Source organism: Pseudophryne corroboree, chromosome 11 (assembly GCF_028390025.1).
Source record: "Pseudophryne corroboree isolate aPseCor3 chromosome 11, aPseCor3.hap2, whole genome shotgun sequence".
In the NCBI taxonomy this organism is placed as follows: Eukaryota; Metazoa; Chordata; class Amphibia; order Anura; family Myobatrachidae; genus Pseudophryne; species Pseudophryne corroboree.
The window spans coordinates 285,817,440-285,837,227 of NC_086454.1; the positions used below are offsets into that span (position 1 = coordinate 285,817,440).

The window sequence follows — 19,788 nt, forward strand, 5'->3', positions numbered from 1 at the left end:
ATAATGTAATAACAAACAATGACCTTTTAATCCAAAAAGCTCAAAGCCTAACTAGAGATGGATTCTATACATTTGGAGACATACAGGTCCTAATTCAGATTTGATCGCAGCAGTAAATTTGTTAGCTAATGGGCAAAACGATGTGCACTGCAGGGGGGCAGATATAACGTGCAGAGAGAGAGTTAGATTTGGGTGGGTTATATTGTTTCTGTGCAGGGTAAATACTGGCTGCTTCATTTTTACGCTGCAATTCAGATTTCAGTTTGAACACACCCCACCCAAATCTAACTCTCTCTGCACATGTTACATCTGCCCCACCTGCAGTGCACATGGTTTTGCCCATTAGCTAACAAATTTGCTGCTGCGCTCAGATCTGAATTAGGCCCACAGTACACAAAGGGAAAATATCATGCAAGGGGGAGACAATAAAAATGTTCGGTCAGGTAAATAATTCAAAACAAAGAAAAAGATTGGAATGCAGAAAGTACAGTAGGTAATTGCACATAAACTTAGAGAAATACAGGGCTAAGAGAGAAGGTGAGTGGATGGTTACGGATCACTGCTGGTGGCAGATTGCAATTAGATTTTCGGTTACATAAAGTAAAAATCCTCCTTGAACCTGCAAGCAAGGTCCTAACTACAGTACTACTATGGTGAGATCAATATGGGGGCATACTGAACCAAGAATAGATCTGAAGCTTTTAAAGAGCAGTGTTCTCCCCACGCTTTAAAATTATGGGTGGTCCACCTGGCAAGCGCCCTCTTGTCGCCCGGCAGCCAAGACCCCTTGTCGCTCGGCAACTCTTACCACCACTGTGTCCTCTGTGGATATCCCGGCAGCCCCAGTAATGTATGCGTCCCCTGGCATTCGCCCGGCACCCTCTCCAACATTAACATGTTTCCAGCAGAGGGGGATGCTGGACAGAGCACCGGATGTGACATCGGCTTCAGTCACATCATCTCTGTAGCGCTCCATTAGGCACTCGGGGATGTGCACACTGTGACGCTGATGGAGGGCAGAGATCCCTCCTTCTGCTTAAAAGGAGGAGGCATGCTGACTGGACGGGAACAGATGCCTGAGCATATTGAAAGAGTGGTCCACACTCTGTTGTTTATATCACTGGGGGTCATTCAGACCTGATCGCACACTAGCTTTTTTTTGCAGCGGTGCGATCGGGTCTGAACTGCGCATGCACCGCAATGCACAGGCGCGGGCATCACCCGACAGCGACAGATTTTACGAAGAAAGCGATGGCACCGGCGATCGCAAGAAGATTGACAGGAAGGGGTCGTTTGTGGGTGGCAACTGACCGTTTTTAAGGAGTATCAAGGAGAACACAGGCGTGCCCAGCCATTCGGAAGGAGTGTCTCTGACGTCAGCATCGGTCCAGATCGTCGCAGCGGGTGAGCAAGTCCTGGGCTCGGTATGAGATACCTACAATCAAAATCCCGACAGCAATTGACCGACGGTCAAAATCCCGACAATGTAAAAATCCCAACATGGTCAAAATACCGACATTTAAAATACCGACATGTAAAATGTTGATAGGTCAAAATGCAGACACAAGTTTTTTTCATTGGGTTTTTGTTGTGTATGTCGACATGGACACCATATAAGTGTACCGCTGCGCTCGCCATGCTTCGGGCACACTATTATATTCCCCAACCAGGTCCACTGGGATGGTAAAGTATTTACAAGTCGGTTTCAATGAAAAAATCATGAAAAACGTATGTCGACTTTTTGACCTGTCAACATTATAAATGTCGGTATTTTGACCTTGTCTGTATTTTAAATGTCGATATTCTGACCATGTCGGGATTTTGACCTTGTCGGGATTTTGACCATTGGTCAATTGCTGTTGGTATTTTGACCGTTGGGATTTTGATTGTCGGTAAATTGACTGCATCCCGCGCAGAAACTGCACAAACTTTTGTTTTATGCAGCTCTCTGCACATCCGATCGCACCCCTGCACAGCGATTATCCCCTACCCCTGTAGGTAGCGATTACCTGGTCGCAGCAGTGCAAAAAACACCTGCTTGCGACCAGATCTGAATTAGGCTCATTGGGGGTAATTCTGAGTTGATCGCAGCAGGAACTTTGTTAGCAGTTGGGCAAAACCATGTGCACTGCAGGGGAGGCAGATATAACATGTGCAGAGAGAGAGAGATTTGGGTGTGGTGAGTTCAATCTGCAATCTAAATTGCAGTGTAAAAATAAAGCAGCCAGTATTTACCCTGCACAGAAACAAAATAACCCACCCAAATCTAACTCTCTCTGCAAATGTTATATCTGCCCCCCCTGCAGTGCACATGGTTTTGCCCAACTGCTAAAAGTTTTCCTGCTGCGATCAACTTGGAATTACCCCCATTGTGTCTTGGGTCAGGAGCAGTAAAAACAACTTTGTGGAGCTAGCAAGTGGGGGCGACTTGTTTAAGTATCTGAGAGCTGTTTGTGGGGGTAATTAGTATTTTAAAAAGCTGTTTAAAAAACAATTGTGCCAGCACGTGGGAGCAAAGAGCTCTGCTGTTTAAATACAGTGCATCCGGAAAGTATTCACAGTGCTTCACTTTTTCCTCATTTTGTTACGTTACAGCCTTATTCCAAAACGGAATAAATTTATTTTTTCCCCCTCAAAATTCTACACACAATACCCCATAATGAGAATGTGAAAAAAGTTTGAGATTTTTGCAAATTTATTAAAATTAAAAAGCTACGAAATCACATGTACATAAATATTCATAGCCTTTGCTCAATACTTTGTTGATGCACCTTTGGCAGCAATTACAGCCTCAAGTCTTTTTGAATATGATGACACAAGCTTGGCACACCTATCTTTGGACAGTTTCTCCCATTCCTCTTTGCAGCACCTCTCAAGCTCCATCAGGTTGGATGGGAAGTGTCGGTGCACAGCCAGCCATTTTCAGATCTCTCCAGAGGTGTTCAATCGGATTCAAGTATGGGCTCTGGCTGGCCACTCAAGGACATTCACAGAGTTGTCCTGAAGCCACTTCTTTCATATCTTGGCTGTGTGCTTAGGGTTGTTGTCCTGCTGAAAGATGAACCATCACCCCAGTCTGAGGTCAAGAGTGCTCTGGAGCAGGTTTTCATCCAGGATGTCTCTGTACATTGCTGCATTCCTCTTTCCCTATATCCCGACTAGTCTCCCAGTTCCTGCCGCTGAAAAACATCCCCACAGCATTATGCTGCCACCACCATGCTTCACTGTTGCAATGGTATTGGCCTGGTGATGAGCAGTGCCTGGTTTCCTCCAAACATGACGCCTGGCATTCACGCCAAAGAGTTACATTTTTGTTTCAGACCACAGAATTTTGTTTCTCATGCTCTGAGAGTCCTTAAGGTGCATTTTGGCAAACTCCAGGCGGGCTACCAAGTGCTTTTTTACTAAGGAGTGGCTTCTGTCTGGCCACTCTACCATACAGGCCTGATTGGTGGATTGCTGCAAAGATGTTTGTCCTTCTGGAAGGTTCTCTCTCCACAGAGGAATGATGTAGCTCCGACAGAGTGACCATCGGGTTCTTGGTCACCTTCCTGACTAGGGCCCTTCTCTCCCAATCGCTCAGTTTAGATGGCCGGACAGCTGTAGGAAGAGTCCTGGTGGTTCCGAACTTCTTCCATTTACGGATTATGGAGGCCACTGTGCTCATTGGGACATTCAAAGCAGCAGATTTTTCTTTACCCTTCCCCAGATTTGTGCCTTGAGACAATCCTGTCTCGGAGGTCTACAGACAATGCCTTTGACTTCATGCTTAGTTTGTGCTCAGACATGCACTGTCAAGTGTGGGACCTTATATAGACAGGTGTGTGCCTTTCCAAATCATGTCCAATCAACTGAATATACCACAGGTGTACTCCAATTAAACTGTAGGAACATCTCAAGGATGATCAATGGAAAGAGGATGTACTGAACCTGAGCTCAATTTTGAGCTTTATGGCAAAGGCTGTGAATACTTATGTACATGTGATTTCTTAGTTTTTTTATTTTTAATAAATTTACAAAAATCTTTAAAAAACTTATTTCACGTTGTCATTATGTGTAGAATTTGAAGGGAAAAAAATAATTTATTCCATTTTGCCTAGAGCAATTTACACCAAACTTGGTACACATATCACTTATAATCTGGAAAAAAATACTGTGGTGGTAAAACACTCCTAGCACCCCTAGAGGTGGGAATGGGGTGACATGTAAAAATCCATAGTTTTCGGGATAAGTCTGGAATGCCTGGAGCAATTTACAACAAACTTCGTACACATATCACTTACAATCTGGAACAAAATACTATGGGGGTAAGACACCCCTAGCACACCTAAGGGTTGGGGTGGGAAGGGGGTGACATGTAAAAATCCATAGTTTTCGGGGTCGCAGAGATGCCGTTTAAGTCCATGTTCATCCCTCATCAGCACGGGGGGTGAGAAGGGGTGAAAAATTAAATGTCCAAAATAACCGACATTAGTGTCAAATTATGCTGGCGCTATAAGCATCAAACTGACAAGTATACAGCCCAGAGGCCCATTACGTAGTGACCCCTGGGGGAACAGCTCCCACATAGACTATACCCGGCTCAGGTGATGAAACAATGACAGCAGTCGGCGGTGTGCGCAGGGCCTGGGGGTAGGGTATGGGGCAGCCCTGCTGCTGCTTCCACACTTTCCTATGTCAACACAGATCCACCTGGTCCAAGCTCTCCACGTTTAACATCCTCCCTCCACCACTTGCTTGCTGATCTGCAGCAGCACGACGCACCTCCGTCATTGGCTACACAGCAGCAGCATTGATAAATCGCATTAGGGTCGCTGCTGCCTGTGGTCACCCCCCGGCACAGCCGCCGCTTCCATAACTACTACTGTCACTGTACAGGCCACTGACACCGGGGGGGCACGGCGGCACCGCTACTGGGTAAAGCAAATGTCTCCCCGCCGGTGTACCCAGCGCTGGCTGCTGTGTCCGGCTTGGGGAGGGGGTGATCCCGGGGAGGTTCCCAGCAGCAGGTGTCCCCTCCGTCTTTGTGCTGCTCCCTCCGGGTGCTGCTGGCTGCTGCCTTGCAGGGGGATGGGTGGTCTTAGTTTACCAGGAAGTCCTTTAAAATGAAAAAGTTATACGCATGGCAATACTTGCAATTCCGTAGCGAAGCACAGATATTCAGCTAGTTAATATATAAAAATCTCAAGTTTAAATCAATATGGTCATGATTTAAACATTTTATTATTGTGAAGACCCCTACCCGGCTACTTGATGCCACGCGGCTGGAAAAATTTTCTGGGGAGAACACTGAAGAGGCATAAAACGATACCAAAGATAAGAGAGAAGACATATACTATGAAATAAGCTATGTTTGGCATGGTAAAATTAATATGCTAAACGAGCCAAGAACGATCACTGGATGTAGTTATGTGACCGCCGTTTATAATAATACCTCCCCCCCCCTGCATCCCAAACACTGATAATCCCGACAGTCGGCAAGCTGCACTCTCCACCGAGCCTGCAAGGGGCTTCGTTGCGCTGCCCCCTCCTCTTCCCCCAGCATTCTGCGGCCAATATCCCGCGCCAGGATTCTGACCACCGGTAACACATACCCAACAATCACACAGTGAAAGACTATTGCTAGGCAAATACACGGTTAAGCTATTACAGGTTGAGTATCCCTTATCCAAAATGCTTGGGACCGGAAGAATTTTGGATATCTGATTTTTCCGTATTTTGGAATTATTGCATACCATAATGAGATATCATGGTGATGGGACCCAAGTCTAAGCACAGAATGCATTTATGTTTCATATACACCTTATACACACAGCCTGAAGGTGATTTAATACAATATTTTTAATAACTTTGTGTATTAAACAAAGTTTGTGTACATTGAGCTATCAGAAAACAAAGGTTTCACTATCTCACTCTCACTAAAAAAATTCCGTAATTCGGAATATTCCGTATTTCGGAATATTTGGATATGGGATACTCAACCTGTACAAAAAAATAAAATAAATAAAAAGATAGATACTGTACCTTTTGTAAAGGTTTTCTACAAATATGTGCTTTGCACTGTGGATTGACCTCTCCATCATTTTAACAGAAGCGATCTGCAGGGAATTACACAGGTACAGGTTAGAATGCATTCACAAAGGTGTAGCAGCAATACATTGCACTTGCAATGTAAAATATGTAGCAATCCACAAAGATACCTTATTCGGTGACAATGGAAATTGAATACAGCAGAGATCATCTTTACAGCAACGACAAAGCTATAAGAACCGCAGCCTACAGCTTACTCAATTGTAAATAGCAGCATTCACACAGCGAGCGAGTAAAGTTACAGTTTCCCAAGGAATCAGTTGCCGGCAGACGGGTTACCGGCTGTCAGTATACAGACAGCGCCATCCCGTCTATCGGAATCCCAGCTGGGAGGCACAGAGTGGGAATACAACCTGTGGCGAGGAAAGCAAGCCACTGTATCCGAAGCGTGGTGAGCGCAGCGAGCCCGGTGGCTTGCTGATAAAAGTGGAGAAGTGAGCCAGTGGAGAAGTTGCCCATGGCAACCAATAGGCAGCTCTATACCCTTTTATAGTACGCAAATTATAAATGTTACGTCAATGCTGATTGGTTGCAATGGGCAACTTCTCCACTTTTATCACTGCTTAGTACATCACAGCCATCTCTCATCCTAATCCTCTGTCACATGCTCACTTCTAGCCTGTATGTCTGACCCTCGCCTTCAGGATGCAAGCCGACTCACCTCATATGCTAGCCCTCGATTTCTGCCAACATGATAATTATTTCAGTGTCCTGTTCCCTGGTGCAGAATGCTTATATAACATGTATTTGTCAAACATTGTTTTATACTGTAAGCCATTGTTTTTCTTGTCTTGGTCATTGTTAAAGTACTCTGCCAGGCGCTGCAGAACCCTTGTGGCGCCATATAAATAAAAGCTAGAAAGTCCCTCTTTAATACAGATCCCTCTATACAACAAATAATAAGATTTTAAACCTACCGGTAAATCTTTTTCTCCTAGTCCGTAGAGGATGCTGGGGACTCCGTAAGGACCATGGGGTATAGACGGGCTCCGCAGGAGACATGGGCACTATAAAGAACTTTTAGTATGGGTGTGCACTGGCTCCTCCCTCTATGCCCCTCCTCCAGACCTCAGTTAGAGAACTGTGCCCAGAGGAGATGGACAATATGAGGAAAGGATTTTGTTAAGCTAAGGGCAAGATTCATACCAGCCCACACCAATCATACCATATAACCTGGAATATACGCAACCAGTTAACAGTATGAACAAAAAAAACAGTATCAGTCAAAGACAGATTCCAACTGTAACATAACCCTTATGTAAGCAACAACTATATACAAGTCTTGCAGATTTAGTCCGCACTGGGACGGGCGCCCAGCATCCTGTACGGACTAGGAGAAAAAGATTTACCGGTAGGTTTAAAATCTTATTTTCTCTTACGTCCTAGAGGATGCTGGGGACTCCGTAAGGACCATGGGGTTTATACCAAAGCTCCCAACCGGGTGGGAGAGTGCGGATGACTCTGCAGCACCGACTGAGCAAACGCAAGGTCCTCATCAGCCAGGGTATCAAACTTGTAGAATTTTGCAAAAGTGTTTGAACCCGACCAAGTAGCTGCTCGGCAAAGCTGTAATGCCGAGACGCCTCGGGCAGCCGCCCAAGAGCCCACCTTCCTAGAGGAATGGGCCTTTACCGAATTAGGTAACGGCAATCGAGCCGTAGAATGAACCTGCTGAATCGTGTTACAGATCCAGCGAGCAATAGTCTGCTTAGAAGCAGGAGCGCCAACCTTGTTGGCTGCATACAGGACAAACAGAACCTCTGTTTTCCTAACCCTAGCCGTCCTGGCTACATACATTTTTAAGGCCCTGACTACATCCAGGGACTTGGAGTCCTCCAAGTCCCCCGTAGCCACAGGCACCACAATAGGTTGGTTCATGTGAAAAGATGAAACCACCTTAAGTAGAAATTGAGGACGAGTCTTCCCTTCCGCTTTCCAAGTGAGAAATTTCAATTCAACTGTTTGAAAAGGCTCAAACCAGTGCGATTTAAGGAACTGTAACACTACGTTAAGGTCCCATGGTGCTACTGGGGGCACAAAAGGAGGCTGGATGTGTAGCACTCCCTTTACAAAAGTTTGGACTTCTGGGAGAGAAGCCAATTCCTTCTGGAAGAATATAGACAGGGCCGAAATGTGTACCTTAATGGAGCCTAACTTTAGGCCCATATCCACTCCTGTCTGTACAAAGTGGAGAAAACGGCCCAAGTGGAAACCTTCCGTAGGATCATTCTTGGCTTCACACCAAGATACATACTTTCTCCAGATACGGTGATAATGTTTCGCTGTCACTTCCTTCCTAGCCTTTATCAGAGTAGGGATGACTTCTTCCAGAATACCCTTCTCCGCTAGGATTCGGTGTTCAACCGCCATGCCGCCAAACGTAACCGCGGTAAGTCTTGGAACACGCAGGTCCCCTGCTGCAACAGGTCCTCTCTGAGAGGAAGAGGCCACGGATCTTCTGTGGGCATCCCCTGAAGATCTGAATACCAGGCCCTTCGAGGCCAATCTGGAACAATGAGTATTGTCAGTACTCTTTTCCGTCTAATGATTCCCAATATTTTTGAGATGAGAGGAAGAGGAGGAAACACATAGACCGACTGAAACACCCATGGGGTCATCAGGGCGTCCACCGCTACTGCCTGAGGGTCCCTTGACCTGGCGCAATACCTCCAAAGCTTCTTGTTGAGGCGTGATGCCATCATGTCTATTTGAGGAAGCTCCCAACGACTTGTTATCTCTGCAAAGACTTCTTGATGAACTCCCCACTCTCCTGGATGGAGATCGTGTCTGCTGAGGGAGACTGCTTCCCTGTTGTCCACTCCCGGAATGAATATCGCTGACAGAGCGCTTACGTGATTTTCTGCCCACCGCAGAATCCTGGTGGCTTCCGCCATTGCCACTCTGCTCTTTGTACCGCCTTGGCGGTTTACATGAGCCACAGCTGTGACGTTGTCGGATTGAATCAGAACCGGTAGGTCGCGAAGAAGATTCTCCGCTTGTCGTAGGCCGTTGTAAACGGCCCTTAATTCCAGTATGTAGATGTGTAGGCAAGCCTCCTGGCTTGACCACAGTCCCTGAAAATTCCTTCCTTGTGTGTCTGCTCCCCATCCTTGGAGGCTCGCGTCCGTGGTCTCCCGAACCCAGTCCTGAATGCCGAACCTGCGACCTTCTAGAAGATGAGCACTCTGCAGCCACCACAGGAGAGACACCCTGGCCCTGGGGGACAGAGTTATCTTCTGATGTATTGGAAGGTGAGACCCGGACCACTTGTCCAGAAGGTCCCACTGAAAAGTCCTCGCCTGAAACCTGCCGAAGGGGATGGCCTCGTAGGTCGCCACCATTTTCTCCAGTACTCGAGTGCATAGATGGACTTACACTCTTTTTTGTTTTAACAGGTCTCTGACCCTGTTCTGGAGTTCCTGGGCTTTTTCCATTGGGAGAAAAACCCTCTTCTGTTCTGTGTCCAGAATCATGCCTAAGAAAGACAGCCGAGTTGTTGAAACCAACCGTGACTTTGGTAGATTTAGAACCCAGCCATGTTGCTGCAGCACTCTCAGGGAGAACGACACGCTTTTCTGCAACTGTTCCTTTGATCTCGCTTTTATCAGATCGTCCAAGTACGGGATAATTGTGACTCCTTGCCTGCGCAGGAGTACCATCACTTCCGCCATTACCTTGGTGAAAACCCTTGGGGCCGTGGAAAGCCCAAACGGCAACATCTGAAATTGGAAATGACAGGCCTGTACAGCGAATCTCAGGTACGCGTGATGAGGAGGATAAATGGGGACATGAAGGTATGCATCCTTTATGTCTAGTGACACCATAAAATCCCCCCCCCTCCCTTCCAGGCTGTAGATCACTGCCCTGAGCGATTCCATCTTGAACTTGAACCTTTTTAAGTACAGGTTCAGGGATTTTAAGTCGAGAATGGGTCTGACCGAGCCATCCGGTTTCGGTTGCCACAAATAGGGTTGAATAGTACCCTTTTCCCTGTTGCATTAAGGGAAACCTGATAATCACTTGCTGTAGACACAGCTTTCGAATTGCAGCCCCCACTATCTCCCTCTCTGGGGGAGACGTTGGTAAAGCCGATTTGAAGAATCGGCGGGGAGCCACGTCTTTGAATTCCAGCTTGTAACCTTGGGACACAATTTCCATCGCCCAAGGATCCACATCCGACTGAACCCAGACGTGGCTGAAGAGTCGAAGACGTGCCCCCACCGGAGCGGACTCCCTCAGTGGAGCCCCAGTGTCATGCGGTGGATTTAGTAGAAGCCGGGGAGGACTTCTGTTCCTGGGAACTGGCCGTAGCAGGCATTCTTTTTCCCTCTACCCTTACCTCTGGCGAGGAAAGAAGAGCCCCGACCTCTTCTGGACTTATGCGACCGAGAGGACTGCATCTGATACTGCGGCGTTTTCTTTTGCTGTGGGGGAACATAAGGCAAAAAAGGCAGATTTACCCGCGGTAGCTGTTGAAACCAGGTCCGCGAGACCTTCCCCAATTAAAAGCTCACCCTTGTAAGGCAAAATTTCCATATGCCTCTTTGAGTCGGCATCACCCATCTATTGGCGGGACCACAGCATATATAAGACTGCATCTTTGATGTGACCTAAGGTCAATAAAATGGTATCCCTATCTAGGGTATCAATATCAGCTGACAATGTATCTGTCCAAGCTGCTACCACGCTACAAAGCCAAGCCGATGCTATTGCCGGTCTAAGCAAAGCCCCCGTATGTGTAGTTTCATGCCTGCGATCCGCAGGACCTTTTAGTGTCGCTGTGTCCGGGGACGGTAGGGCCAACTTTTTGGACAAGCGTGTTAAGGCCTTGTCGACCGTGGGTGACGATTCCCACCGTAACCTGTCCTTTGAGGGGAAAGGATATGCCATAATAATTCTTTTGGGAATCTGCAGTTTTTTTGTCTGGAGTTTCCCAAGCTTTTTCAAATAATGCGTTCAGCTCATAAGATGGGGGAAACGTTACCTCAGGTTTCTTTACTTTAAACCTGTGTACCCTCGTGTCAGGGACAGAGGGGTCATCTGTGATATGCAAAACATCTTTTATTGCAATATTTAAAAATAATGAATACTTTTTGCCACCCTTGGGTGTAACGTTGCATCATCATAGTCGACACTGGAGTCAGAATCCGTGTCGGTATCAGTGTCTACTATTTGGGACAGGGGACGTTTTTGAGACCCTGAAGGGCCCTGTGACACAGTCAAATCCTTGGACTCTGCTTTGTCCAATCTCTTATGTAATAAATGTACATTTGCATTTAAAACATTCCACATGTCCAACCAATCAGGTGTCGGCGTTGCCGACGGAGACACCACAATCATCTGCTCCACCTCCTCCTTAGATGAGCCTTCCGCTTCAGACATGCCGACACACACGTACCGACACAACCCCACACACACAGGGATATTTATATGGAGACAGATCCCCAATAAGGCCCTTTGGAGAGACAGAGAGAGAGTATGCCAGCACACACCCAGTGCCACTGACACCGGAAATAGAATTCCCAGATAAAACAGCGCTTTATATATATATATATATATATATATATATATAATCACATTATATACACTCACTGCTGCTAATAAGTGCCCCCCCCCCCCTCTGTTTTGCCCTGTGTCTTCAGCAGGGGAGAGTCCGGGGAGCCAGCTCCATGCTGTGGAGAAAATGGCGCTTTCCGTGCTGAGGGATCAAGCTCTGCCCCCTCCCCGGCGGGCTTCGGTCAAGCTCATTTTTACAATACTGGCGGGGGTTATGATATATAGTGCCTCTGTAGCCTATATATGTATGTTTGCCAGCCCTAGAGGTTTATTGCTGCCCAGGGCGCCCCCCCTGCGCCCTGCACCCATCAGTGCCTTGTGTGTTGTGTGTGGGAGCAATGGCGTGCAGCGGTAGCTTACCTCAGTGAAGATCTGAAGGCTTCTGCCGCCTTGAAGTCTTTTTTTCTTATTATACTCACCCGGCTTCTATCTTCCGGCTCTGCGAGGAGGACGGCGGCGCGGCTCTGGGATGAACGGCGGGGTGAAACCTGCGTTACGACTCCCTCTGGAGCTAATGGTGTCCAGTAGCCTAAGAAGCAGAGCCTATCACTTACGTAGGTCTGCTTCTCTCTCCTCAGTCCCACGATGCAGGGAGCCTGTTGCCAGCAGTGCTCCCTGGAAATAAAAAAACCTAACAAAATAATTTTTCAGAGAAACTCAGGAGAGCTCCCCTGTAATGCACCCTATCTCCTCTGGGCACAAGATCTAACTGAGGTCTGGAGGAGGGGCATAGAGGGAGGAGCCAGTGCACACCCATACTAAAAGTTCTTTATAGTGCCCATGTCTCCTGCGGAGCCCGTCTATACCCCATGGTCCTTACGGAGTCCCCAGCATCCTCTAGGACGTAAGAGAAAATGAGCTTCATGTAGCTCTATAGCAGAGCAATAGACAGGTTGTAGAGTGCACTTTGCATGCAGCAAAATAAGGAAGTTGCAGAGTGACCAGGGGGGGTAATTTTTATATCTATGGTAGTTGTTTAGCTTTAGGAGGTGGCAGCAAGGTAGGTGCATGGGGGCGTGGCCGGTGGCAAGGTGGGCTGTCTGGGGGTGTGGCCGGCAGAGAGGTGGCCAGTCCAGGGGCATGCATCATGATCGCATCACCGTGGCTCCGCCCCCCGCTCTACCGTGCCGCGAAAAACAGGCATTGTAGAGTGGGGAGCGGAGATACGATGACGGATTAAGCATGAATCTCGTCATTAGAACCCCTCGGTCCGCCCACTTATTCTCTGCTGTGGGCGGCCGATCAGATTCACTTGGACTTCCCACTTGTTATCTTCTGTGGGCAGCCGAGGGGGGTGGGGTAGGGGAAGCGGGGTTGCAGGTGGCTGTCAGGGAAAGCGTAAGACTTGCCTACCTTTCCGGGGGGGGGGGGGGGGGGGGGGGCAGGAGGGCCACCCGATTCTCGGGAGCCTCCCGGCCATTCCGGGAGGGTAGGCAAGTATGGCTTCAAGGGACTTTCATTTCTTATTTTAGCAAAACAAGATAAACTCAAACACACAGAGAAGCGAGAAAGAAAAGGCAATGTGTTTACCAAATGTTGTAAACCAATAAAGTAAAATCATTTGAAGGTGGAAAACCCCTTTGCACTAAAAATAAGATTTTACTCACCGGTAAATCTATTTCTCGTAGTCCGTAGTGGATGCTGGGAACTCCGTAAGGACCATGGGGAATAGCGGCTCTGCAGGAGACTGGGCACAACTAAAGAAAGCTTTAGGACTACCTGGTGTGCACTGGCTCCTCCCACTATGACCCTCCTCCAGACCTCAGTTAGGATACTGTGCCCGGAAGAGCTGACACAATAAAAGGATTTTGAATCCCGGGTAAGACTCATACCAGCCACACCAATCACACCGTATAACTCGTGATACTATACCCAGTTAACAGTATGAAATATAACTGAGCCTCTCAACAGATGGCTCAACAATAACCCTTTAGTTAGGCAATAACTATATACAAGTATTGCAGACAATCCGCACTTGGGATGGGCGCCCAGCATCCACTACGGACTACGAGAAATAGATTTACCGGTGAGTAAAATCTTATTTTCTCTGACGTCCTAGTGGATGCTGGGAACTCCGTAAGGACCATGGGGATTATACCAAAGCTCCCAAACGGGCGGGAGAGTGCGGATGACTCTGCAGCACCGAATGAGAGAACTCAAGGTCCTCCTCAGCCAGGGTATCAATTTAGTAGAATTTTGCAAAAGTGTTTGACCCTGACCAAGTAGCAGCTCGGCAAAGTTGTAAAGCAGAGACCCCTCAGGCAGCCGCCCAAGAAGAGCCCACCTTCCTTGTGGAATGGGCTTTTACAGATTTAGGATGCGGCAGTCCAACCGCAGAATGCGCAAGCTGAATTGTGCTACAAATCCAGCGAGCCATAGTCTGCTTAGAAGCAGGAGCACCCAGCTTGCTGGGTGCATACAGGATAAACAACGAGTCAGTTTTCCTGACTCCAGCCGTCCTGGAAACATAAATTTCCAAGGCCCTGACTACATCCAGTAACTTGGAATTCTCCAAGTCCATAGTAGCCGCAGGCACCACAATAGGTTGGTTCAAGTGAAAAGCTGATACCACCTTAGGGAGAAACTGGGGACGAGTCCTCAATTCTGCCCTATCCATATGGAAAATCAGATAAGGGCTTTTACACGAGAAAGCCGCCAATTCTGACACACGCCTGGCCGAAGCCAAGGCCAATAACATGACCACTTTCCACGTGAGATATTTTAAATCCACGGTTTTAAGTAGCTCAAACCAATGTGATTTTAGGAAACTCAACACCACGTTGAGATCCCAAGGTGCCACTGGAGGCACAAAAGGAGGCTGACTATGCAGGACTCCCTTGACAATGTCTGAACTTCAGGCAGTGAAGCCAGTTCTTTCTGGAAGAAAATCGACAGAGCCGAAATCTGGACCTTAATGGAACCCAATTTTAGGCCCATAGTCACTCCTGACTGTAGGAAGTGCAGAAATCGACCCAGCTGAAATTCCTCTGTTGGGGCCTTCCTGGCCTCACACCACGCAACATATTTTCGCCCAATGCGGTGATAATGGTTTGCGGTTACTTCTTTCCTAGCTTTAATCAGCGTAGGAATGACTTCCTCCGGAATGCCCTTTTCCTTCAGGATCCGGCGTTCAACCGCCATGCCGTCAAACTCAGCCGCGGTAAGTCTTGGAACAGACAGGGCCCCTGCTGCAGCAGGTCCTGTCTGAGCGGTAGAGGCCATGGGTCCTCTGATAACATTTCTTGAAGCTCCGGGTACCAAGTTCTTCTTGGCCAATCCGGAACAATGAGTATAGTTCTTACTCCTCTTCTCCTTATTATCCTCAATACCCTGGGTATGAGAGGAAGAGGAGGGAACACATAAACCGACTGGTACACCCACGGTGTCACTAGAGCGTCCACAGCTATTGCCTGAGGGTCTCTCGACCTGGCGCAATATCTCTTTAGCTTTTTGTTTAGACGGGACGCCAGCATGTCCACCTGTGGCCTTTCCCAACGGTTTACAATCAGTTGGAAGACTTCTGGATGAAGTCCACACTCTCCCGGGTGTAGGTCGTGCTGAGGAAGTCTGCTTCCCAGTTGTCCACACCCGGAATGAACACTGCTGACAGTGCTAACACGTGATTTTCCGCCCATCGGAGAATTCTTGTGGCTTCTGCCATCGCCATCCTGCTTCTTGTGCCGCCCTGTCGGTTTACATGGACGACTGCCGTGATGTTGTCTGATTGGATCAGTACCGGCTGGTTTTGAAGCAGGGGCCTTGCCTGACTTAGGGCATTGTAAATGGCCCTCAGTTCCAGAATATTTATGTGTAGGGACGACTCCTGACTTGACAAAAGTCCTTGGAAATTTCTTCCCTGTGTGACTGCCCCCCAGCCTCGAAGGCTGGCATCCGTGATCACCAGGACCCAGTCCTGTATTGCCGAATCTGCGGCCCTCTTGAAGATGAGCACTCTGCAGCCACCACAGTAGAGATACCCTGGTCCTTGGAGACAGGGTTATCAGCCGATGCATCTGAAGATGCGATCCCCACCACTTGTCCAAGAGGTCCCACTGAAAAGTTCTTGCATGGAACCTGCCGAATGGAATTGCTTCGTAGGAAGCAACCATTTTTCCCAGGACTCATGTGCAGTGATGCACCGATACCTGTTTTAGTTTCAGGAGGTCTCTGACTAGAGATGACAGCTCCTTGGCTTTCTCCTGCGGGAGAAACACTTTTTTCTGTTCCGTGTCCAGAACCATCCCCAGGAACAGTAGGCGTGTGGTAGGAACCAGCTGTGACTTTGGAATGTTTAGAATCCATCCGTGCTGTTGTAGCACTTCCCGAGAAAGTGCTACCCCGACTAACAACTGCTCCTTGGACCTCGCCTTTATAAGGAGATCGTCCAAGTACGGGATAATTAAGACTCCCTTTTTTCGAAGGAGTATCATCATTTCTGCCATTACCTTGGTAAACACCCTCGGTGCCATGGACAGTCCAAACGGCAGCGTCTGGAATTGGTAATGGCAATCCTGTACCACAATTCTGAGGTACTCCTGGTGAGGATGGTAAATGGGGACATGCAGGTAAGCATCCTTGATGTCCAGGGATACCATGTAATCCCCCTCGTCCAGGCTTGCAATAACCGCCCTGAGCGATTCCATCTTGAACTTGAATTTTTTTATGTATGTGTTCAAGGATTTCAAATTTAAAATGGGTCTCACCGAACCGTCCGGTTTCGGTACCACAAACATTGTGGAATAGTAACCCCGTCCTTGTTGAAGTAGGGGCACCTTGACTATCACCTGCTGGGAATACAGCTTGTGAATTGCCTCTAGCACAGCCTCCCTGCCTGAGGGAGTTGTCGGCAAGGCAGATTTGAGGAAACGGCGGAGGGGAGACGTCTCGAATTCCAGCTTGTACCCCTGAGATACTACTTGAAGGACCCAGGGATCCACCTGTGAGCGAGCCGACTGATCGCTGAAATTTTTGAGGCGGCCCCCCACCGTACCTGGCTACACCTGTGGAGCCCCCGCGTCATGCGGTGGACTCAGAGGAAGCGGGGGAAGAATTTTGATTCTGGGAACTGGCTGACTGGTGCAGCTTTTTCCCTCTTCCCTTGTCTCTGTGTAGAAAGGAAGCGCCTTTGACCCACTTGCTTTTCTGAAGCCGAAAGGACTGTACCTGATAATACAGTGCTTTCTTAGGGTGTGAGGAAACCTGAGGTAAAAATTTTTCTTCCCAGCTGTTGCTGTGGATACGAGGTCCCAGAGACCATCCCCAAACAATTCCTCACCCTTATAAGGCAGAATCTCTATGTGCCTTTTAAAGTCAGCATCACCTGTCCAGTGCCGGGTCTCTAATACCCTCCTGGCAGAATGGACATTGCATTAATTCTGGATGCCAGCCGGCAAAATATCCCTCTGTGCATCCCTCATATATAAGACAACGTCTTTAATATGCTCTTATGTTAGCAAAATAGTATCCCTGTCTGACAGGGTCACAGACCACGCTGCAGCAGCACTATCCATGCTGAGGCAATTGCAGGTCTCAGTCTAGTACCAGAGTGTGTAAATACAGACTTCAGGATAGCCTCCTGCTTTTTATCAACAGGTACCTTCAAAGTGGCCGTATCCTAAGACGGCAGTGCCACCTTTTTTGACAAACGTGTGAGCGCCTTATCCACCCTAGGGGATATCTCCCAGCGTAACCTATCCTCTGGCGGGAAAGGGTACGCCATCCGTAACTTTTTAGAAATTACCAGTTTCTTATCGGGGGAACCCACGCTTTTTCACACACTTCATTCACTCATCAGATGGGGGAACAAAACACTGCCTGCTTTTTCTCCCCAAACATAAAACCCTTTTATAGTGGTACTTGGGTTAATGTCAGAAATGTGTAACACATTTTTTATTGCCGGGATCATGCAACGTATGTTCCTAGTGGATTGTGTATATGTCTCAACCTTGTCGACACTGGAGTCAGACTCCGTGTCGACATCTGTGTCTGCCATCTGAGGGAGCGGGCGTTTTTGAGCCCCTGATGGCCTTTGAGACGCCTGGGCAGGCGCGGGCTGAGAAGCCGGCTGTCCCACAGCTGTTACGTCATCCAGCCTTTTATGTAAGGAGTTGACATTGTCGGTTAATACCTTCCACCTATCCATCCACTCTGGTGTCGGCCCCACAGGGGGCGACATCCCATTTATCGGCATCTGCTCCGCCTCCACATAAGCCTCTTCATCAAACATGTCGACACAGCCGTACCGACACACCGCACACACACAGGGAATGCTCTGACCGAGGACAGGACCCCACAAAGCCCTTTGGGGAGACAGAGAGAGAGTATGCCAGCACACACCAGAGCGCTATATAATGTAGGGATTACCACTATAACTGAGTGAATTTTCCCCAATAGCTGCTTGTATAAACAATATTGCGCCTAAATTTAGTGCCCCCCATCTCTTTTTAACCCTTTGAGCCTGAAAACTACAGGGGAGAGCCTGGGGAGCTGTCTTCCAGCTGCACTGTGAAGAGAAAATGGCGCCAGTGTGCTGAGGGAGATAGCTCCGCCCCTTTTTCGCGGACTTTTCTCCCGCTTTTTTATGGATTCTGGCAGGGGTATTTATCACATATATAGCCTCTGGGGCTATATATTGTGATGATTTTGCCAGGCAAGGTGTATATATTGCTGCTCAGGGCGCCCCCACCCAGCGCCCTGCACCCATCAGTGACCGGAGTGTGAGGTGTGCATGAGGAGCAATGGCGCACAGCTGCAGTGCTGTGCGCTACCTTGGTGAAGACTGAAGTCTTCTGCCGACGATTTTCCGGAACACTTCTTGCTTCTGGCTCCGTAAGGGGGCCGGCGGCACGGCTCCGGGACCGAACATCAATGGCCGGTTCCATGCGGGTGATCCCTCTGGAGCTAATGGTGTCCAGTAGCCTAAGAAGCCCAAGCTACCACCAGTTAAGTAGGTTCGCTTCTTCTCCCCTTAGTCCCTCGCTGCAGTGAGTCTGTTGCCAGCAGATCTCACTGTAAAATAAAAAACCTAAAATATACTTTCTCTCTAGGAGCTCAGGAGAGCCCCTAGTGTGCATCCAGCTCAGCCGGGCACAGGATTCTAACTGAGGTCTGGAGGAGGGTCGTAGTGGGAGGAGCCAGTGCACACCAGGTAGTCCTAAAGCTTTCTTTAGTTGTGCCCAGTCTCCTGCGGAGCCGCTATTCCCCATGGTCCTTACGGAGTTCCCAGCATCCACTAGGACGTCAGAGAAATAAAAGTTAATTTCCTAAAGTCATAAGGACACAACAGATGTGATTACAGCCAGGCACAGGACATGTATATTTGTGATAAAATAGGATTTATGTCCTACTGTACCTGGTACTTCCTTTGTTTTATGTGGAAATACTAGACAACAATGGCTTGTCAGTTCCTGTAACCGTCTTTTCTTTCTTCGTCCTCTTGGGGACACAGGAGTGCTAACGCTGTGTATAGGGCTGGCCGGGAGCAGGCAAGCACCAAAAGGGTTACTTTAAAGTACCCAGCAGCCTTTCCTCCCCGTCCCTTATACCCACCAGGCCCGGAAGTTTTGTTAGCAAGCTTTAAGGCAGGAGCAGCATACAGAGGAAGGAAGAAAGAAAGTCACAGACACCATACACACAGAAGGCCACTGTGAAGCCGGAAGGTCGCACACCACCTACACAGGAATCCAATCCCGCAGGACAGGTGTCCTGTGCCCCCTATGGACTCGAAGAAAAGGATTTACTAGGTAAGACATAAATCCTATTTTCTTTCTTCGTCCATTAGGGGGCACAGGAGTTCTACCGTTGGGACGTCCTAAAGCTGTACCCAAAGGTGTCAAACGCATAGAATTTGATGAATGTCTGGGCAGAAGACAACGTAGCCGTTTTACAAATCTGCTCCGCTGTGGCTCCATGAGAGGCTGCCCAGGAAGCCCCCACAGCTCGTATGGAATGGGCCCTCACCCCTGAAGGGATAGGAAGATTCGCCGCCACATAGGCGTGATGAATAATCAACTGAAGCCATCTAGCTAAGGTTTGTTTGGACGTGGGGCATACCCGTTTATGTGCGTCCAATATCACAAACAGGAAGAGCTTCTTTACAATAGACAGCATAAATGCATTTGCAAACGCTGGGGCCACGTTGCT

General features: G+C 48.3%; 1 protein-coding gene across 1 annotated transcript in view; it reads right to left on the minus strand.

The window, feature by feature from the left end:
• The window catches only part of TK2 (thymidine kinase 2), a 138,782-nt gene that overhangs the window by 65,665 nt on the left and 53,329 nt on the right, over positions 1 to 19,788 (minus strand). Inside the window, exon 6 of the mRNA XM_063945406.1 lies at positions 6,025 to 6,098. Within this exon, the coding sequence (XP_063801476.1) occupies positions 6,025 to 6,098 (74 nt within the window). The remainder of the gene's footprint in view (positions 1 to 6,024; positions 6,099 to 19,788) is intronic.